At 46.9% G+C, this 14,888-nt stretch overlaps 1 protein-coding gene across 1 annotated transcript in view; it reads left to right on the forward strand.

Moving 5' to 3' along the window:
* The first annotated feature begins 10 nt into the window (after window positions 1–10).
* Window positions 11–14,888, forward strand: part of EEPD1 (endonuclease/exonuclease/phosphatase family domain containing 1) — a 69,737-nt gene continuing 54,859 nt past the window's right edge. The window contains exon 1 of the mRNA XM_010004362.1: window positions 11–871. Coding sequence (XP_010002664.1) covers window positions 18–871 — 854 coding nt within the window. The 5' untranslated portion in view covers window positions 11–17. The remainder of the gene's footprint in view (window positions 872–14,888) is intronic.

Raw genomic sequence — 14,888 nt, forward strand, 5'->3', positions numbered from 1 at the left:
GGCCCGGCTGCGGTGAGATGGGGGGCAGCCTGGGCTGCCACCGCTCCATCCCCCGCGACCCGGCGGATCTGTGCCACAGCCGCAAGTTCAGCGCGGCGTGCAACTTCAGCAACATCCTGGTGAACCAGGAGAGGCTCAATATCAACACGGCCACGGAGGAGGAGCTGATGACCCTCCCCGGGGTCACCCGGGTGGTGGCCCAGAACATCGTGGAGTACCGGGAGTACATCGGTGGCTTCAAGAAAGTGGAGGACCTGGCGCTGGTGAGCGGGGTGGGGGCGGCCAAGCTGGAGCAGGTGAAGTTCGAGATCTGCGTGAGCAGCAAGGGCAGCTCGGCACAGCACTCGCCCAGCTCCCTGCGCAAGGACCCGGCCTCCGAGCATCACCTCTCTGCCACCAAGATCAACATCAACACAGCCACCCCGGCCCAGCTCATGAGCATCCGCGGCGTCACGGAGAAGATTGCCAACAGCATCGTGGACTACCGTAAAGAGCACGGGCCCTTCAAAAGCATCGAGGACCTGGTGAGGATGGACTGCATCAATTCCTCCTTCCTAGACAAAATCAGGCACCAGATTTTCGCGGAGAGGTCCCGGCCCCCTTCCACAAACACCAATGGTGGCCTCAACTTCACGGCCAGGCCTCACCCCAGCCCCACTTCTCTGAGCCTCCAGAGCGAGGACTTGGACTTCCCTCCTGGGGGTCCCACCCAGATCATATCCACTCGCCCCTCTGTGGAGATGTTTGGGGGAGTGAGAGATGGCAGACCCGTCTTGAGGGTGGCTACCTGGAACCTGCAAAGCTGCTCCACCGAGAAGGCCAACAACCCAGGTGTGCGGGAGGTCGTGTGCATGACGCTGCTGGAGAACAGGTAAGGGACGGCACCTGACCTGTAGGCCCAGCTCTTTGCAGGATTTTATGTTAGTGCCTTTGAGGTTTGGACACTCCAGGGTCCCGCTGTGATCCTAGTGGGACTCACTCCTTCAGAGGATTGAGAAGTGTTTTCCACTTCTTGCGTGGAACGCTGATTGATTCTTTAATGCTGGCGCTGTAAGTGATTGTCTCTTGATAAAGCTGCTATAGACCGTGAAAGGTGGTATCACCTCCTGGGGAGGTGTGTGTGTGTACACGTAAACGTGTGAGGAAGACTGACCTGTTACGGTTGGTCACGCTGGGTCTGTTAATGGTTGTTCAAGGATTGTTTCTTCATCAAGAGCCTTTTGAACAAGTCACAGAGGACTGTCTTTCTTGCCAGAAGCTGGGCGTGGGGGGGGAGGGGAAGCCATACCATGGGAGGGCTGCTCTGTGTGTACTGTGATTGTAAGGGTGTTTCCCAGAGCATCTTGCTGCCACTTTGGGAGGCAGGATGCAGTGCTACATCCGCCTCTCTCAGAGCTGCTAAGCTGAGACCTGCTAGTGCCTCTTCTCCAGATAGTCTTATTTGAGTGGTGTTCCCCTTTAATGTCAGCATTAGGGCTGTAGTCCGCTCTCCCCCAGATCTGCTCATCAGATCAAAAAGGCTTGAGAGCACAGTCAGGATGGTTTGGGCTGTGTAACAAGCGTGGAATGCCACAGCTCATCCTACTGGGGTGACACAGCGTGTTAACAAGAGGTCATGGGGCATCTGCTGAGCTGGAGGGAATGCTCATCCTTAGGGGTACAACACGTGGGGCAGCTGCCTAGGAATACTGTGCTGTCCCTGTGCCAGGCAGACCCCTGATTTCATTGAGCTGGTGGGCATGGAGCAAGGTCTGTTTGTGGTGTGGTCAAATGGAATCTGCTTCAGGTTTTGATGGCTGAGAAATGTGGTTTGGTTTTGTTTGGGTTTTGTTTTGTTTTGAGTAAGGCAAATCAGCCAGTAGTGCTGGGGATGTCTCTTACTAAACTTTCTGCTTGACACAGAAATGTAAGGATGCAATATGGATTTTGAAATAACTCTTACCCTTTCCTCTCCACATGTGAAATCTGTCCCAGCTGGTCTGACATTTAGTTTACAGCACTGGGAAATGTAACTTTTCTCTCTGGCTTGTATTCAAACTTCCAGCTGGAAATGAGTAGGGGCAGGGGACTCTTGGACTTCTGCAAAAGGGGTATTGTGGGGAGGAGAAGTGCTGATCAACCATTATCTCTGGCAGTGCTGAGAGCTCTGTGTCCTTTTCCAGCAATATGCTGAATAATGGCTCTTGTCAGTGTGGTTGCAGAGGTTGTGCTTGTGAGGAGGACAGTGACAGTGATGTGGCATCCTGCGCCGTGGTACAGGATTTGTGGTCAGGGATACCTCTGCTATGCACTGCTTGGGAGCCTGATGCTCCTGCACAGGAAACATCTGTCATCTCACAGCCATGGCTGTTTGATAGCCAAAACCGAGATGATAGCCCAGCAGGGGTCAGATGTCACGCTGATGGCTTCAGCCTAATGTCTTTCAGCATTCCTCGATTGCTCTGCTAGTTCAGGTCCCTTGTGCTTCCCCCCTTTGCCACCCCTCTCGTTATTTTACGAGCAGCTGGTTGGTTGGAGTGGACCTTAGGATGAGTTCTGGTGGGGTTGGACACCAGGGTGAAGGGCAGAGGCGGACAGACCTGCTGAGGAAAGAAACATCTCTGATTATCACTAGTCTCAGGATTATTCTAATAATCCAGCTTTGGAAGAAAAGTGACTCTGGTGATTTTTAAAAAAACTTATTTACATATGGAGTTTTTTAAAGGATCTCATCTAATAAAAAGTTAACCTTCTGTCACTGCTGCATCTTCAGCATTTCTTTGGGGAAAACAACAACAACAAACCCAAAACAGTCCACCTATGAAAAAAGCTAGGCTGAGAAAGTGACTTATTAATTGAGCCTGCATTAGCCCAAGCTGGCCACTGCGGGTGCAGAACATGACCCTAGCAGTTTGTTTTATTTTTGTTCTTGAACTGCATTCTACTTTGTTTCCATCAGCTTAGCAAAGAGATACTCAGTGGTTCTGAGTGGTTTGAAAGGCCTTTCTGATACCCTGAAGTTTCAAAGTAGCCTGATAAAAGTACTTGGTTGGTTCTGTTTTATGGCACGTATATGTGCCATCAATCACACAGGGGGTGTACGGTGCAATTGTTTTCTGTACTTGATCCTAGTTGTGATAACATGAGAAGCTGGAAAGAAATGAGAGTAATGTGCATCCACAGATGAGTTTGCAAAACTTTCCTGGGAAAATTAATGTGGGAACAGGAAAAAAAAAACGCAATGCAAGAAAAAAGTATACGTTGGGAAAAGTCTTACTCAGCACCTCAAGGAGGAATTTCCTCTTGCTTGTGCTAGCATTGCTGAGGTCAGTGGGGCTTTGCATCTGTAAATTGTCCTCAGGTGAAGCCAGAAACTGCCTTCTTTCTGTGTGTGAACTCCATGGTCTCTCTCCCAGCTCTGGTCGTGTACCCTGGGAACTCATAAAATGCCTTGCAAACTAATCTTTGCACAGGTAAGTCAACTTCAGTTGCTAGTCAGCTGAAGAAATCAGTCTCTTACTTCTGCAAGCAAGAACACACCACTGCACAGGGCTCACCAGCACTTCAGCCTCATCATGGGATCCGTGGTGTGTGCTTTCCAGGTGCTCTGCATGCTCAGTGGATGTCCCACGCAAGTTGCTGAAGCCTTCAGCTATGACCCAAGCTGTTGCCTAGGGGGTCTGAAAGCTACTTACTCTGTCACTAGGCAGATGCTCTCACGACCTATGCCAGTGGCCACCTGCTTGCTGATGCAGTTTGTGCACAGCTGCTCTCACGTACGTAGGCATGTTCCTGCACACTGGGCCCTCATGATCTGGGGTGGCCTCAGGTAGTCCAGGGTGGCCTCAGGTAGTCTGAGGTGGCCTCAGGAGCTGGAGTACTGCCTTGTTGCAGTACATGTTACAACTCCTATAGGAGGACCTGCCTTCCCTAACTTCTAAGTCCAGGAATACAGCATAGAGAGTCAAGAGGACTATATTAAAGCTGTGCTAAGAGCAGCAAAGAATCTTAATTTGAGATCTTGGGGTCTTTCATGCCAGTTGAAAGGCTGGCTTAGGGGTTGTTTTGGCGTTTGTTTGTTTTTCTATCATGACCAGTTCACATCTTTGACATCCCTTGGGTTTGTTCTGTCAGGCATTAACGATGGGTAAAACTACTGCTCATTTCCAGATGAAGCTAGAAGATGAAGGTCCTCCTATCTTCCAGCTCTGCGTAGCCTTTGCACTGAGGGAACAGTTGCGCAGGAAGGAAAGAGGGCTGCGCCTTCATTCAAAACAAACAGAAAAGCAATAAAATGTTGTTATGTAGAGTAATCTGCTGAAGGGGGGAGGGAAAATATAAACCAAAACCTTCACACTTCTGCCCAGAAGTGCTAAATTTCTGAAGAGCAGCAATGGGAATGTATACCAAATCAGTAAGCATGACTACTACTGCTAAGCTATTTTGAAATTCATCACTGCAGTACAAAAATAATGAAATACAGCAAGGTCCTCACCCTCCTTCTCATATTACAAGGATCTATGTTTATCACAGTGTCTGGAGTGGAGGAACGAGGTGTTTTCATTCAGAGGACTAGAGGGTAATTTTAGAAGAGATTAACATGATGAACGTGGAGGCGTGCATGACCTGTAATTGGATTAAAGTATCAAATGTGGGGTGAATTTGCCCAAACCTGCTATGTTTCTTGCAGGCATGGTTCAGCAAATCTGGGATTTGTTGACAGGGGGTCAGAGCTGGCCTATCTCTGGGGAGCTACTATAGAAGAGCCCAAGTTGGAAGGGACCTCAGAAGATGATCTGTGTGAAATGGAACCTAGATTAAATTTTCTTGCATCCTGTCTAGTCACATCTTGGAAACCTCCAGTGCTGGGAACTCTGCTTCATCCATGGGGAGGTTGTTCCAGTGATTGTTCCATTGTACATCCTCTCATTACCCTCAAAAAAAGAAGCTCTTGAACTACCCTTTGGAGGAGCTTCTTTCTATTACGAGATGAGAAAAAAGCCATCTCATTTAGGGTGAGGTCTTTGTTTTCCTCTCCAATCTTTTAATCTGGATTGAGAGGTGGGGTCATCACAAGGAGCAATTAGTTATTACTGGGGCCTGATGCCTTGTTTGGGAAGGGATGCAGTGTGGTACCTTGCCTGCAGGCTTGTTTCCCAGCAGGACAACGGAAGAGGATGGCACAGACATCGTAGTAGTGTATTATAGTAGTAGTAATGGTTGTACTTCCATACTTGAGAGGCTCAGCACCAGCCTGTGTTTGTTATTTCTACTCTGAAGTCTTAGCTCTTGATGGCACGGCAAAGCCCTGAGTTGCATCTGGGTTATGTCTCTTTATACAGCAGCTTGGTTTTTCTCCCTTGGATTAATATTGGGCTGGAGCTTTGCCAAGAATAATTTGCTTGCAAGAAAAGATCAGGAAAGAGGGCCTGGCTGGAGTAACCTGACTGTGCTAATAAGTCTTAAATGGCAAAAGAACAAATACACCCTCTCCCCCTTATGTAATAGGGAGGAAATCCTGCCTCCTGTGACTTCAGGAAAAAGTTGAGAAAAAGGGGATTGTTAGATGGTATCTTCTGTGTGCAGTTCACAAAGGGATTTTTATGAGCAACAGAAATACAGATGCACGTAAAGCCGCCATAAATTTGCACTTTCTGATACCTCTGAGGACAAAAAAAATAGGCTTTTTTTTTAGGTTGGCATTTTTGTCGGATTTAGGATATTTTGTTTTGGCCTCCACCTATATGAGATCAACAGTATTTTGCTTGCTGGCAACTAGTGGGAGACTGAAACTGCCTTCTGCCAAATCCCCTGAAGGCTGCGGAGCTCAGTGCTAAAAAACATGACCATCTCCCTGGGCGTTAGGGCTCCTCTGCAGCACTGCTCCCATCTTGGGTAGGGACCCCAGCCCCTTTCAGGACTGCAGCCAGGGGACACAGGTGATGTCAGTTAATTAAAATAAACTCATTAAATTCCATTTCCAAACCTCTGCTTCATATGGGTGCAGTACTGAACCCTTCTACATGGGCATTGCCAGTGCCTCCTGTAGGAGGTGGGTCACTCACTCAAGATACATTGCAACTGTGGAGTCTTTGCAGGAGAGATCAAAAGCAGGATCATGAAGGGTGTCCACCACCCCTGTGTATAGACTTGGAGAAGGCATTCAGAGCCATTCACTCTGCAGGAGATCTCGGATATGGATGTGCTGAACTGTCTGATCCTGCTTGGTCTCTGGCAATAGCTGTGGATCTGTTGGATTTGCCACAGCCCTCACAGCTTTTCTTCCTCTGACATGACACAGGAATGTAGAACAGGCCCTTGAAATAGCCCCTGAGTAACCTTCCCAGGGATTTTCTCTTTTAAAGGGAGATCTGGGCATCTTGTTGACTTTGAGCAGCTGCCTCAGTCTATTTCTTGAACATCTGGGACACTGTATCTAACCAGCCATTTTTGTCTTCTTTAAATTTGAGAATGTGGCTGGAAAAATGGTATAGTTAAAGGCCAGTTTGTCCATATAATATAAAGGTTATTTTGATCCTTTAAAAATATGTAATCATACACTGGCACTGTTACTTGTGCCATAAAGCCCAACTAAAATGGAATAGATCAGTAGGGAGAGCTTTTGTTCATATATGATTTTTTTTTCTCTCAACATTTGTCTTCAGCACATCTGGCATCACTTAATGGCCGTGTGGTTTCAATCCAGGCCTGCTGAGCTATTCTGCACATTTATTTCATGTCACCGGTTCATGTTTCAGATCACAGGTATTTTGGTTAACCAGAGCTGCCAGCTTAGTCCTGCAGGTCCTGCAGGGTTTTCTCTATTCCATATGGAAAAGATTAAATTCGAATACTTGAATATTGTGTTTGGTTTCAGGCCCCCCAGTACAAGAAAGGCATTGAATTCTGGAGCATGTCCAAAGAAAGGCAGCAAAGCAGGTGAAGGGTCTAGAGTGCAAATCTTATGAGGAGCAGCTGAGGGAACTGAGGTTGTTTAGCTTGGAGAAAAGGAGGCTGAGGGAAGACCTTATTACTCTCTACAGCTACCTGAAATGGAGTTGCAGTGAGGTGGGTGTTGGTCTTTTCTCCCAACTAACAAGTGAAGGGATGACAGGACATGTCCTCAAGTTGCACGAGGGGCAGTTTAGATAGGACATTAGGAAAAATTTTTTAACTGAAATGGTTGTCAGGCACTGGAACAGGCTGTCCAGAAAAGTGGTAGATGTGTAGATGTGGTGCTGAGGGGCATAGTTCAGTGGTGAACTTGGCAGTGTACTAGATTAACAGTTGGACTTGATAGAATCATAGCATCATAGAACCATTCAGGTGTGAAAAGACCCTTGGGGTCACCGGGTCCAACCATCATCCCTACTCCACAAAGTTCTCCCTTAACTCATATCCACCAACACCACATTCAAACAACCCTTAAATACATGCAGGGATGGTAACTCAACCACCTCCCTGGGCAGTCTATTCCATTGTCTGACCATTCTTTCTGTGAAAAAAAATTTTCCTAATGTCCTACCCTGTTGCAGCTTGATTATCTCAAGCAAAATGATTCTATGATTTATGGTAATAAATAGGGGAATTACTAAGTGATGCTTTACTGCCTGCACATATAACCTCACCCTGCTAGACATTTCAGAAAGCTTGTGCTGCACTACTCTAGAAGACAGACTAGGTATGCATGCATATAGGCCTCCATCCCATAAACAGAAATCCTGATTGCTCTGTGATTCTTCTGTGGTTTGGGAGCTCACAGTACAGCTGCAGAAAGAGTGCTTTTCAAGTTTGGCTTTAAAAAGAGCAATAGGACTGTTCCTAATGGCAAAATATGCTGTTGCTACTGCTGCTCTTACCATGGAAAAAAGACCAAGGGACTACAAACATTGGAATTAAATACTTCAAGTTTGTGAGAAAGTGCATGTGGAAACCTGGTCAGTTTCTCTTAATGAGTGGAAAACACTGTCTCTGCAACCAAGTGTTGGTCTGACTCCCTGGGAACACGGGTCTCCACCATTGTTAAACAGGCATTTAAGCTAAAATCTGGTTTTACAGATTTTGCTGCACCCTTCTTCCCGGAGCTGGGCTTCAGCTTGTTTCCTACAGCTGCATTGTTAGGAGGAACCTGCTTCTTCAGTCTCTAATTAGTGTTTCTTTGGGAGTCCTGCCCAAATAATGATTTCAAGGCTTGGCCAGATGAACATAGAAAAATGGATAGGACACAGATTACAGTGTGCATGTAACTTATTTTTAAGTTGTATTGTTCTTCATTGTGATCCAGGTGCAAGCTGCCAGAGGCACAGTGCCCTTGCTGAAATAATTACAATATGCTGCAGTAATTTCTCAACACTATTATATGGTGATGGAGACAAGAACCGTGGCACATTATTAATAACGGTGCTTGAAAATGGGAACTTGGTAGCTTCTTCATTTCCAGATTTTTTAATTTATTATTTCACAGGAGGGACTTTGCTTTGTTTGAAGAACAGCTGGCCATCTCCACTCAGGGAATCAAAGTGCATGGTGTCTTTGCTCTCCTATACTGGAGAGGTGCCTGTGCTTTCCACCAGACTTGGATCTGGACCTGGGTGGTTCACAGCAGGTTCTGAAATGCCTTATGAGGTGCCGAAAGAAGGGTGAGCATCGTGTCAACCACAGACAAAGGGTGAAGGGCATATGTGGCTGTGGTTAAAAGGATGTTTTCTGTTGAGAAACCACTTCATCCTCACCCTGGGCATGTGCAGCAAAACCAGTGTCCCGGTCAAGCCGTGAGGCGTTTACAAATGGCAAGTGTTTTAAATTGCTCGGTCACCGTCAGGGAGGATCAGCACTGCTGACCTGCTTTCCATCCCTGCCCCCTGTGCGTTTGTGCGGGCAGGAGCCCGGCCTCAGCACCCAGCTGTTGTTTTCACTGCCTATGGTAAAATTATTAGAGGCCAGTGAGTACAAGAAATACGTTTACCCTGCGTGTGCCCCACACGTGTGCATGTTCCAGAGGTTGAACTGTGTACAGAAACGTAATTAGAAAGAAATGAATTCCTATGGAAAAATACATTTGGGATTATATTGTCATCTATGCAAAGGATGGCTAAGAATACCGGGGTTACTAAATGCACTGTGTTTGCAGTGGAAGAAACACAGCCAGCTGGTGCAGAGCAGGGTTGAAGTCCCTGTGTCTGACACTGCCTGGCACCTCCTGCCCGTAAGGGAGCTGGGTGGCTGTGCAAACTGTCTGTCTATCCGCCCTATCTCTGTGTCTGTTGCAGAATGGAAGGGAGACCACAGCAATGCCCTGCTGCACTTCGGGGGGGAACATCCCACAGGGGCAAAGCCAGACCAGCTCATTCTGTAGGTTGATGGATACGGATGAGGAACTGGGAATTTTCCTTTTCCTTCTGCATGGCTATTTTTTGCTGAGTTTTTACAGGCAGGTAACCTGCTGGAGCTCCCCTGCAGCTTCAGCAACAGCAGCTGCCGGAGCCGTTCACAGCTGAACAGGTTTTTAATGGGTTACTGAACAGCTAATTGATCAAGAAGGCTTTTGCCCCGTGCCACCACTGCAGCCTTCCGGCCCTAAATCCCTCGTGCTCGTGACACGCTGCCAGCCCTGCAAAGCCAGCATGTGTCCTTCGCTTTTCAAGGGGCAGGGGGGAGGCCATAAACCTCTCCCGGCTGTGGCATGAAGAGTCTGTCGCTTTTCCTTGCAGACTTATCTTTTGGCTCCATTATATTTAGAGTTCCCTTTTTTCATCTCTGCTTCCTTGTGGGTCTGTCTGTCCGTCTATCACAGGCTTGCAGGCAGCCTTGCTCAGGGTAACTGCCGGTCAGTGCCCTGCCTTCCTCCCTCCCTCCCTCCCTCCCTCGCCCAGGCTGGGCTGGTGTAAAGGTTAGCCAGCTTTCTGCCCAACTGGAAGCGGCGTGTGCTGTTGGATATGCACTGGATGTTAACTTAGAAACCTTGTGTGTGGTTTCTTTATTTATTCTACTGGTTTATTTATTTTATGGAAGCAAATCATACCAAGTGTGGCTCCAGCTTGGTGCCACTGAAGGGCAGGTTGTTGTGGCACACCAAGAAGTAATTTTGTATGGGAAAATTAACTAAAAAATAAGTGAGTTTGTTGCTTTTATGAATGCAAGGTCAGTTCCATAGGTTGCTGTCAAGCCTACTGCTCATAGCATATAAAACAACTACCTCACTGCTCTTATTTCTCCTTCTAAGCAGACAAAAAATATGGGTAAGTGTGAACCCCTGTCAGGGAGTATAGTCTTAGCTGGAAAGGACCCATATTAATTGTTTTAAAACAGCTAAGCCAACACAGGCAGATGTGGATCTTTCACTGGAGGCAGTGCTGAGGTCCCACCTGCATGAGGACCACCTTAGGGAGGTCTTTGAGTTGTTGCTCTCTTGCAGTGAGAGGAAGTACCCTGTGTCTGTGAGAGATACTCACCACGTATAAAACATCAGAGCTGCCAATGAATCATGTGTTAAAACAAATTTTATGGGCAGGCAAATGCTGCAGTGATACCTGACTACCCTTTGCAACTTTTATCCTGACCAGCCCAAGTTTACCTATGATTTTTGGCAGCGATGGTAGTGCAATTTTTAGCTATCTGTCTATCTGTATCTTCCTGCCAGTCCTTTGTACAGCTCCTTCCCTTATCTCTAGCTGTATTTGCACATTCCTTTAATGATCAGGGGAGATGGTGCTACCAGTGATGCCTGCTGTCCCCCGCCCTGGCTGCTCTCCCAAAAATGTGGCATTGAGCAATGAGCAGTATGTGGCCTGAGTGAGGGTGAAGGTTTTGGCACTGCTGGCAGATAGCTCAGCCTTATCTCGGTGAGGGTGAAGGCACTGCTGGCAGATAGCTCAGCCTTATCTCCAGCACATCTCCAAGGGATCACTTGGTAAAGATTACCCCTTGGTTACCCAAAACCCCGCCATGGTTTCTTGTTTTAATTGCTTCAGAGTTCTGTGGTGCAAAGTAGCACCGCGGAAAAGGAAACCATGGCTTAAAGGACAGTATAAAGGTTCAGGGATTGGGCAGTCCTCAGTCAGCAGCTGGAGGATTTAATAGGTATTTGGACAATTTCCACACAGAGCTGCTGGCAGTAAATATTCTGGAAACATTTTCTGTAGATGAAGGTTGTGCTGCACAAGCAGAAGCCACCTTGAAGTATGCTGTGTTTCCCTTTTCTTCCTAACTCGACTGTGGTTCCACTTGACTGTGGTTTGACTTGCTTCTCCTTCTGTTCTTGACTTTGCTTGTGTGTGTACAGTACAGCAGCTTTTTCTGGGGGATGGGGGGGATGAAGCTGTGTGTAAGAATGACGGTGACACTCTATATTGCCCCACTGTGCATTCCAATTTGGCAAAAAGAAAGGGAATGTAAGAAGATGGGCAGATTCCTGTATATTGACTGTCTATAGCCTGAAAGGAAATAGCCTCATAAAACCTACCTCTATCTTTGACCTGATCTTTGAAGCGTGCTCTTGTAACCTGTATGTGACTCTCTTTCTTGTCCCCTCTCCAGCCGTACTGAATCTAGAGCCTTTTCACTGCCTTCACTTGGCTCTTAAATTGTCTTGCCGCACCTCAAGCGCTTCCAGTTAGTGCAACAGCATTTTGATCGAGCTTTTGCTTTTGCACCATGAGGGATGAATGGTATTATCTCCCACCTACAAGGCTGAGGACTTCACTTTCCTTGGATCAGCTGTGTTTTTTTCCCTAAAATAATTCTAATGCTGTCTTCTTGTTCCAAGATGTGCCACAGCATTTCTTTCTCCTCTGCTGAAGCTTTGCCAGGCAGTTTGAAAATCAGTACCTTTCAAGACATCTCAAGTTTCAGACAAAACCTGCTTGAAAACTGCAGCCTTGCCTTTTATTTCAGAGTGTATTATAAATTCTTGCAAGTAGGGAAGGCTCCTGTACCATTTCTTTGAAGGAAAAAATATTTATGTTTTTGATTCCTGTTCCTCAGAGGCACTTAAGGCTCCGCAGAAAAATACCTTGTTAACTTGCTGATGTGCTGGACGTGAAATTATTTTTAACTTGCAAGAGCAGTTCTTTAAAATAAGTTTGTATGTATGTTAGGAGCTTAGCAGCACAAACACTCAGCATTTTTTCCTGTCTTCAGTTGAGCCTACCTGATTATGCTGTACGGGTGCATGCTGCACCAACGGTTTGCAATTCCTCTTCCATATGCATCTTATCTTCCTAAAGATAGTGTCTAGAGATGCCAGCTCTCTGAGGAGAGACTGCTGAATTTATATCAGAAGAATCTCTTTGTCTAGCAGCTCTTCAACACAGCGCACTGTTCAGAGTATCTCTTAAAAATAGAAAGTGCTGGAGAAATATCAGCTATGTTACGGTGGTGTCATTTGTCTCCAGTGTGGCTGAAGACTCCCATGCCCCAGTTTTTAAAGTACTTATTAAGTACTTGTTGCTACGTTTTGAGGGGTTGTTTGGAGTTGACAGCCAGGTCAGCGCTAAGCATGGATGCTCTCCTAATACACAGGCATGTTTTTCTCTAGGAACATAAGTATGATGGTCTGAAAACTTCAGTTCTTCTAGAGGAGAGATTTTGCCAAGTGTCCATCTGGCATTCCAGCTTTTTACAGGATTTCCACCCCTCCTCCACCCCGGCTCGTGAGGTCTTCCCAGGATCATTATAATCTAAAGATTTGATTGTCCCTAAACTTTGCATGTGTATTTATCTGCTGCAGGTCAATTTCTTGATTTTGAGGAACAAAGGTCATACAACAGCTTGAATCCACCATCCAAAGAAAGCACAGAGATTGTTGCTTCCATTTGTATTATTCCCCATGCTTGGCTCAAGTTTCACCCCCAGGTCTGCTCCTCAAAACTGGGATGCTCCTGAAAACATTGCTAAATCCAAAAGTTTGTTCCCATTGAGTTGGTGGCTAAGCTCTGGGCAGTTTGCTTGTTTCTTGTTTCCATCTTCCAGGATGCTGCATCAAATGCTTCTGTATGGTTGCCTGTCGCCCTATTTTTACAACTTGTTTTCCATACTGTCGTCTTGCCTTATGGGTGTGATGAATGGAAAGCCTGGTATTTCAGTAATGTATTATTGCCTATAGGTATTAAATCATTGGTTTGATTGTTTTTATAGATTGTTTCTATGGCATAACTTCAGGAGGCAGTCATGCTACCAAAACCTGTGAGAGTCACACCTCTTCAAATAACTTGTAGTGCTTTCCATGAAGCAATGATTACTTTATCTTTGGAATAATCTAGAAATGGGAATGACAGCTGTGTTGTGAAAGGATTATAATTTCTGTTGCATGCACTTTGTACGCCTGCAGGTGCAGAAGCACCATTGAGAAGAATCAATGAAGCCCTCTTTATGTTGTATGAAGCCCAAAATTTCATCTAATAGAACAGAACCCAGGGCTCAGCGTGCAGTGTTCTCACTCCTGCTCCCTGGGGGTGCCCGTGTTACTACCTTCACCATTGCTTCACTGGCTTTGGGGGATTCTCACCTGTTCAAGACAGAGATGGTCTATGGCAGAGTGGGTGAAAGCATGGCATCACAGTGGCTGGCAGGGCACCCAGGTGAACCCATCAGGAACATCTCTGTGAGCATCCATATGATCCTGTTTCATGCCCTGCGCTTAGTTTGTTAAGAGCTGCTTTATCTGCCTTGGAGCTTGTTACAAAACATGCAAATTATATGCAAAGCTTTATGAGGCATAACTTTACACCGCCATGCAGAGCCCAGCAGAGCCCATCAGAAACTGTGTTCTTCTGTCATCCCTTTCTAACATGAGATTGCACTTCAGCTCCAGTATCAGGAGAGCTGGGGGTCTGGCCAAGCAGGCTTTCTCATTCCCACAGAAGACTGGTGTTTCTAAGACTGTTTTGTGTTGAAGCTTCTGACCTAAATAAGGTTAAGGATCTGGACTACAGAAAAAGAAAGCTGAGCTCTGGCCACCATTCTCCAGCTTTGCCAGGGCCTGTCTGCATGCAGGACTCTGCAGTCCTCTTGCATCCTTATGCTTTAAAGGCCATTCTTATGTCCAGACATCTCCGAGCTTGGCACACAGGGGTACTTTGTGACTGGGAAGCTTTCAAAACCCCTTCCTGCGTGTCATTGTGCAGCTGGAAGCTGGGATGGCTTCCAGCTCACTGAAGACACTCTGACATTGTTCCTTCCTAACCCTGTCTCCCCCCTCCTCCTCCCAGAGCATGGTTTTTCGGGAGGCTAGCATGTTCCCTTGTTGGCTTGCTGTGCAGGAAAGGCAAGCAGCAGTTCATGGGAAGAACGTAACCCCGCATGAGCGATGAGCCAAGGCGGGATGGCGTGACGGGGGTACGAGCGTGAGGCCGCCGGGCTCGCCGGGCTGGCTCCCAGCTCTGCTCCGTGGCTTTGCTCGCTGGCCCTGCCATCAACCAGCACAAATGCTTAGCGTGGCAGGGCTCCCAGGTTTCAGCGGGAAGAAACGACCCTGCTTGCAGTCACCTGGAGGGCCTTCTGCTACCGGCTTGCTGTTCCTTTTTGTGTGCGGGTAGCCAGGGGAAATAAAAGCAGGTTAATGGGACAGGGAGGAGGGTGCTTTCTACTGAACTGGCCTTTTTTCTTCCCAAACCCAGGTACAAGGAGAACCAGGTAATGATTATATAAATATATTCAAACGCCTTTACAAGGGCACCTTTCAGTGCCGGGATTTGACCTTGGTGGTTTAGATTGCACCATTTCTAAGATGGTGGCCTTGAGGTCAACCCAGCTGGTACCTGAAGGTGCTGCCCCAGAAGATTTTGTGCAGTTCTCATGGCACTTGCAGGCCTAAGGAGACAGAGCAAATAAAGGCTGAAAAGGAAGTTTATTCCAGCTAAGTTATTTCAAGTTTTCCTGCCTTCTAGCAGGTCAAGAGTTCAGGTGGAGTG

This window comes from Chaetura pelagica, unplaced genomic scaffold (genome assembly GCF_000747805.2).
Source record: "Chaetura pelagica isolate M959 unplaced genomic scaffold, ChaPel_1.0 scaffold319, whole genome shotgun sequence".
NCBI classification, from domain to species: domain Eukaryota; kingdom Metazoa; phylum Chordata; class Aves; order Apodiformes; family Apodidae; genus Chaetura; species Chaetura pelagica.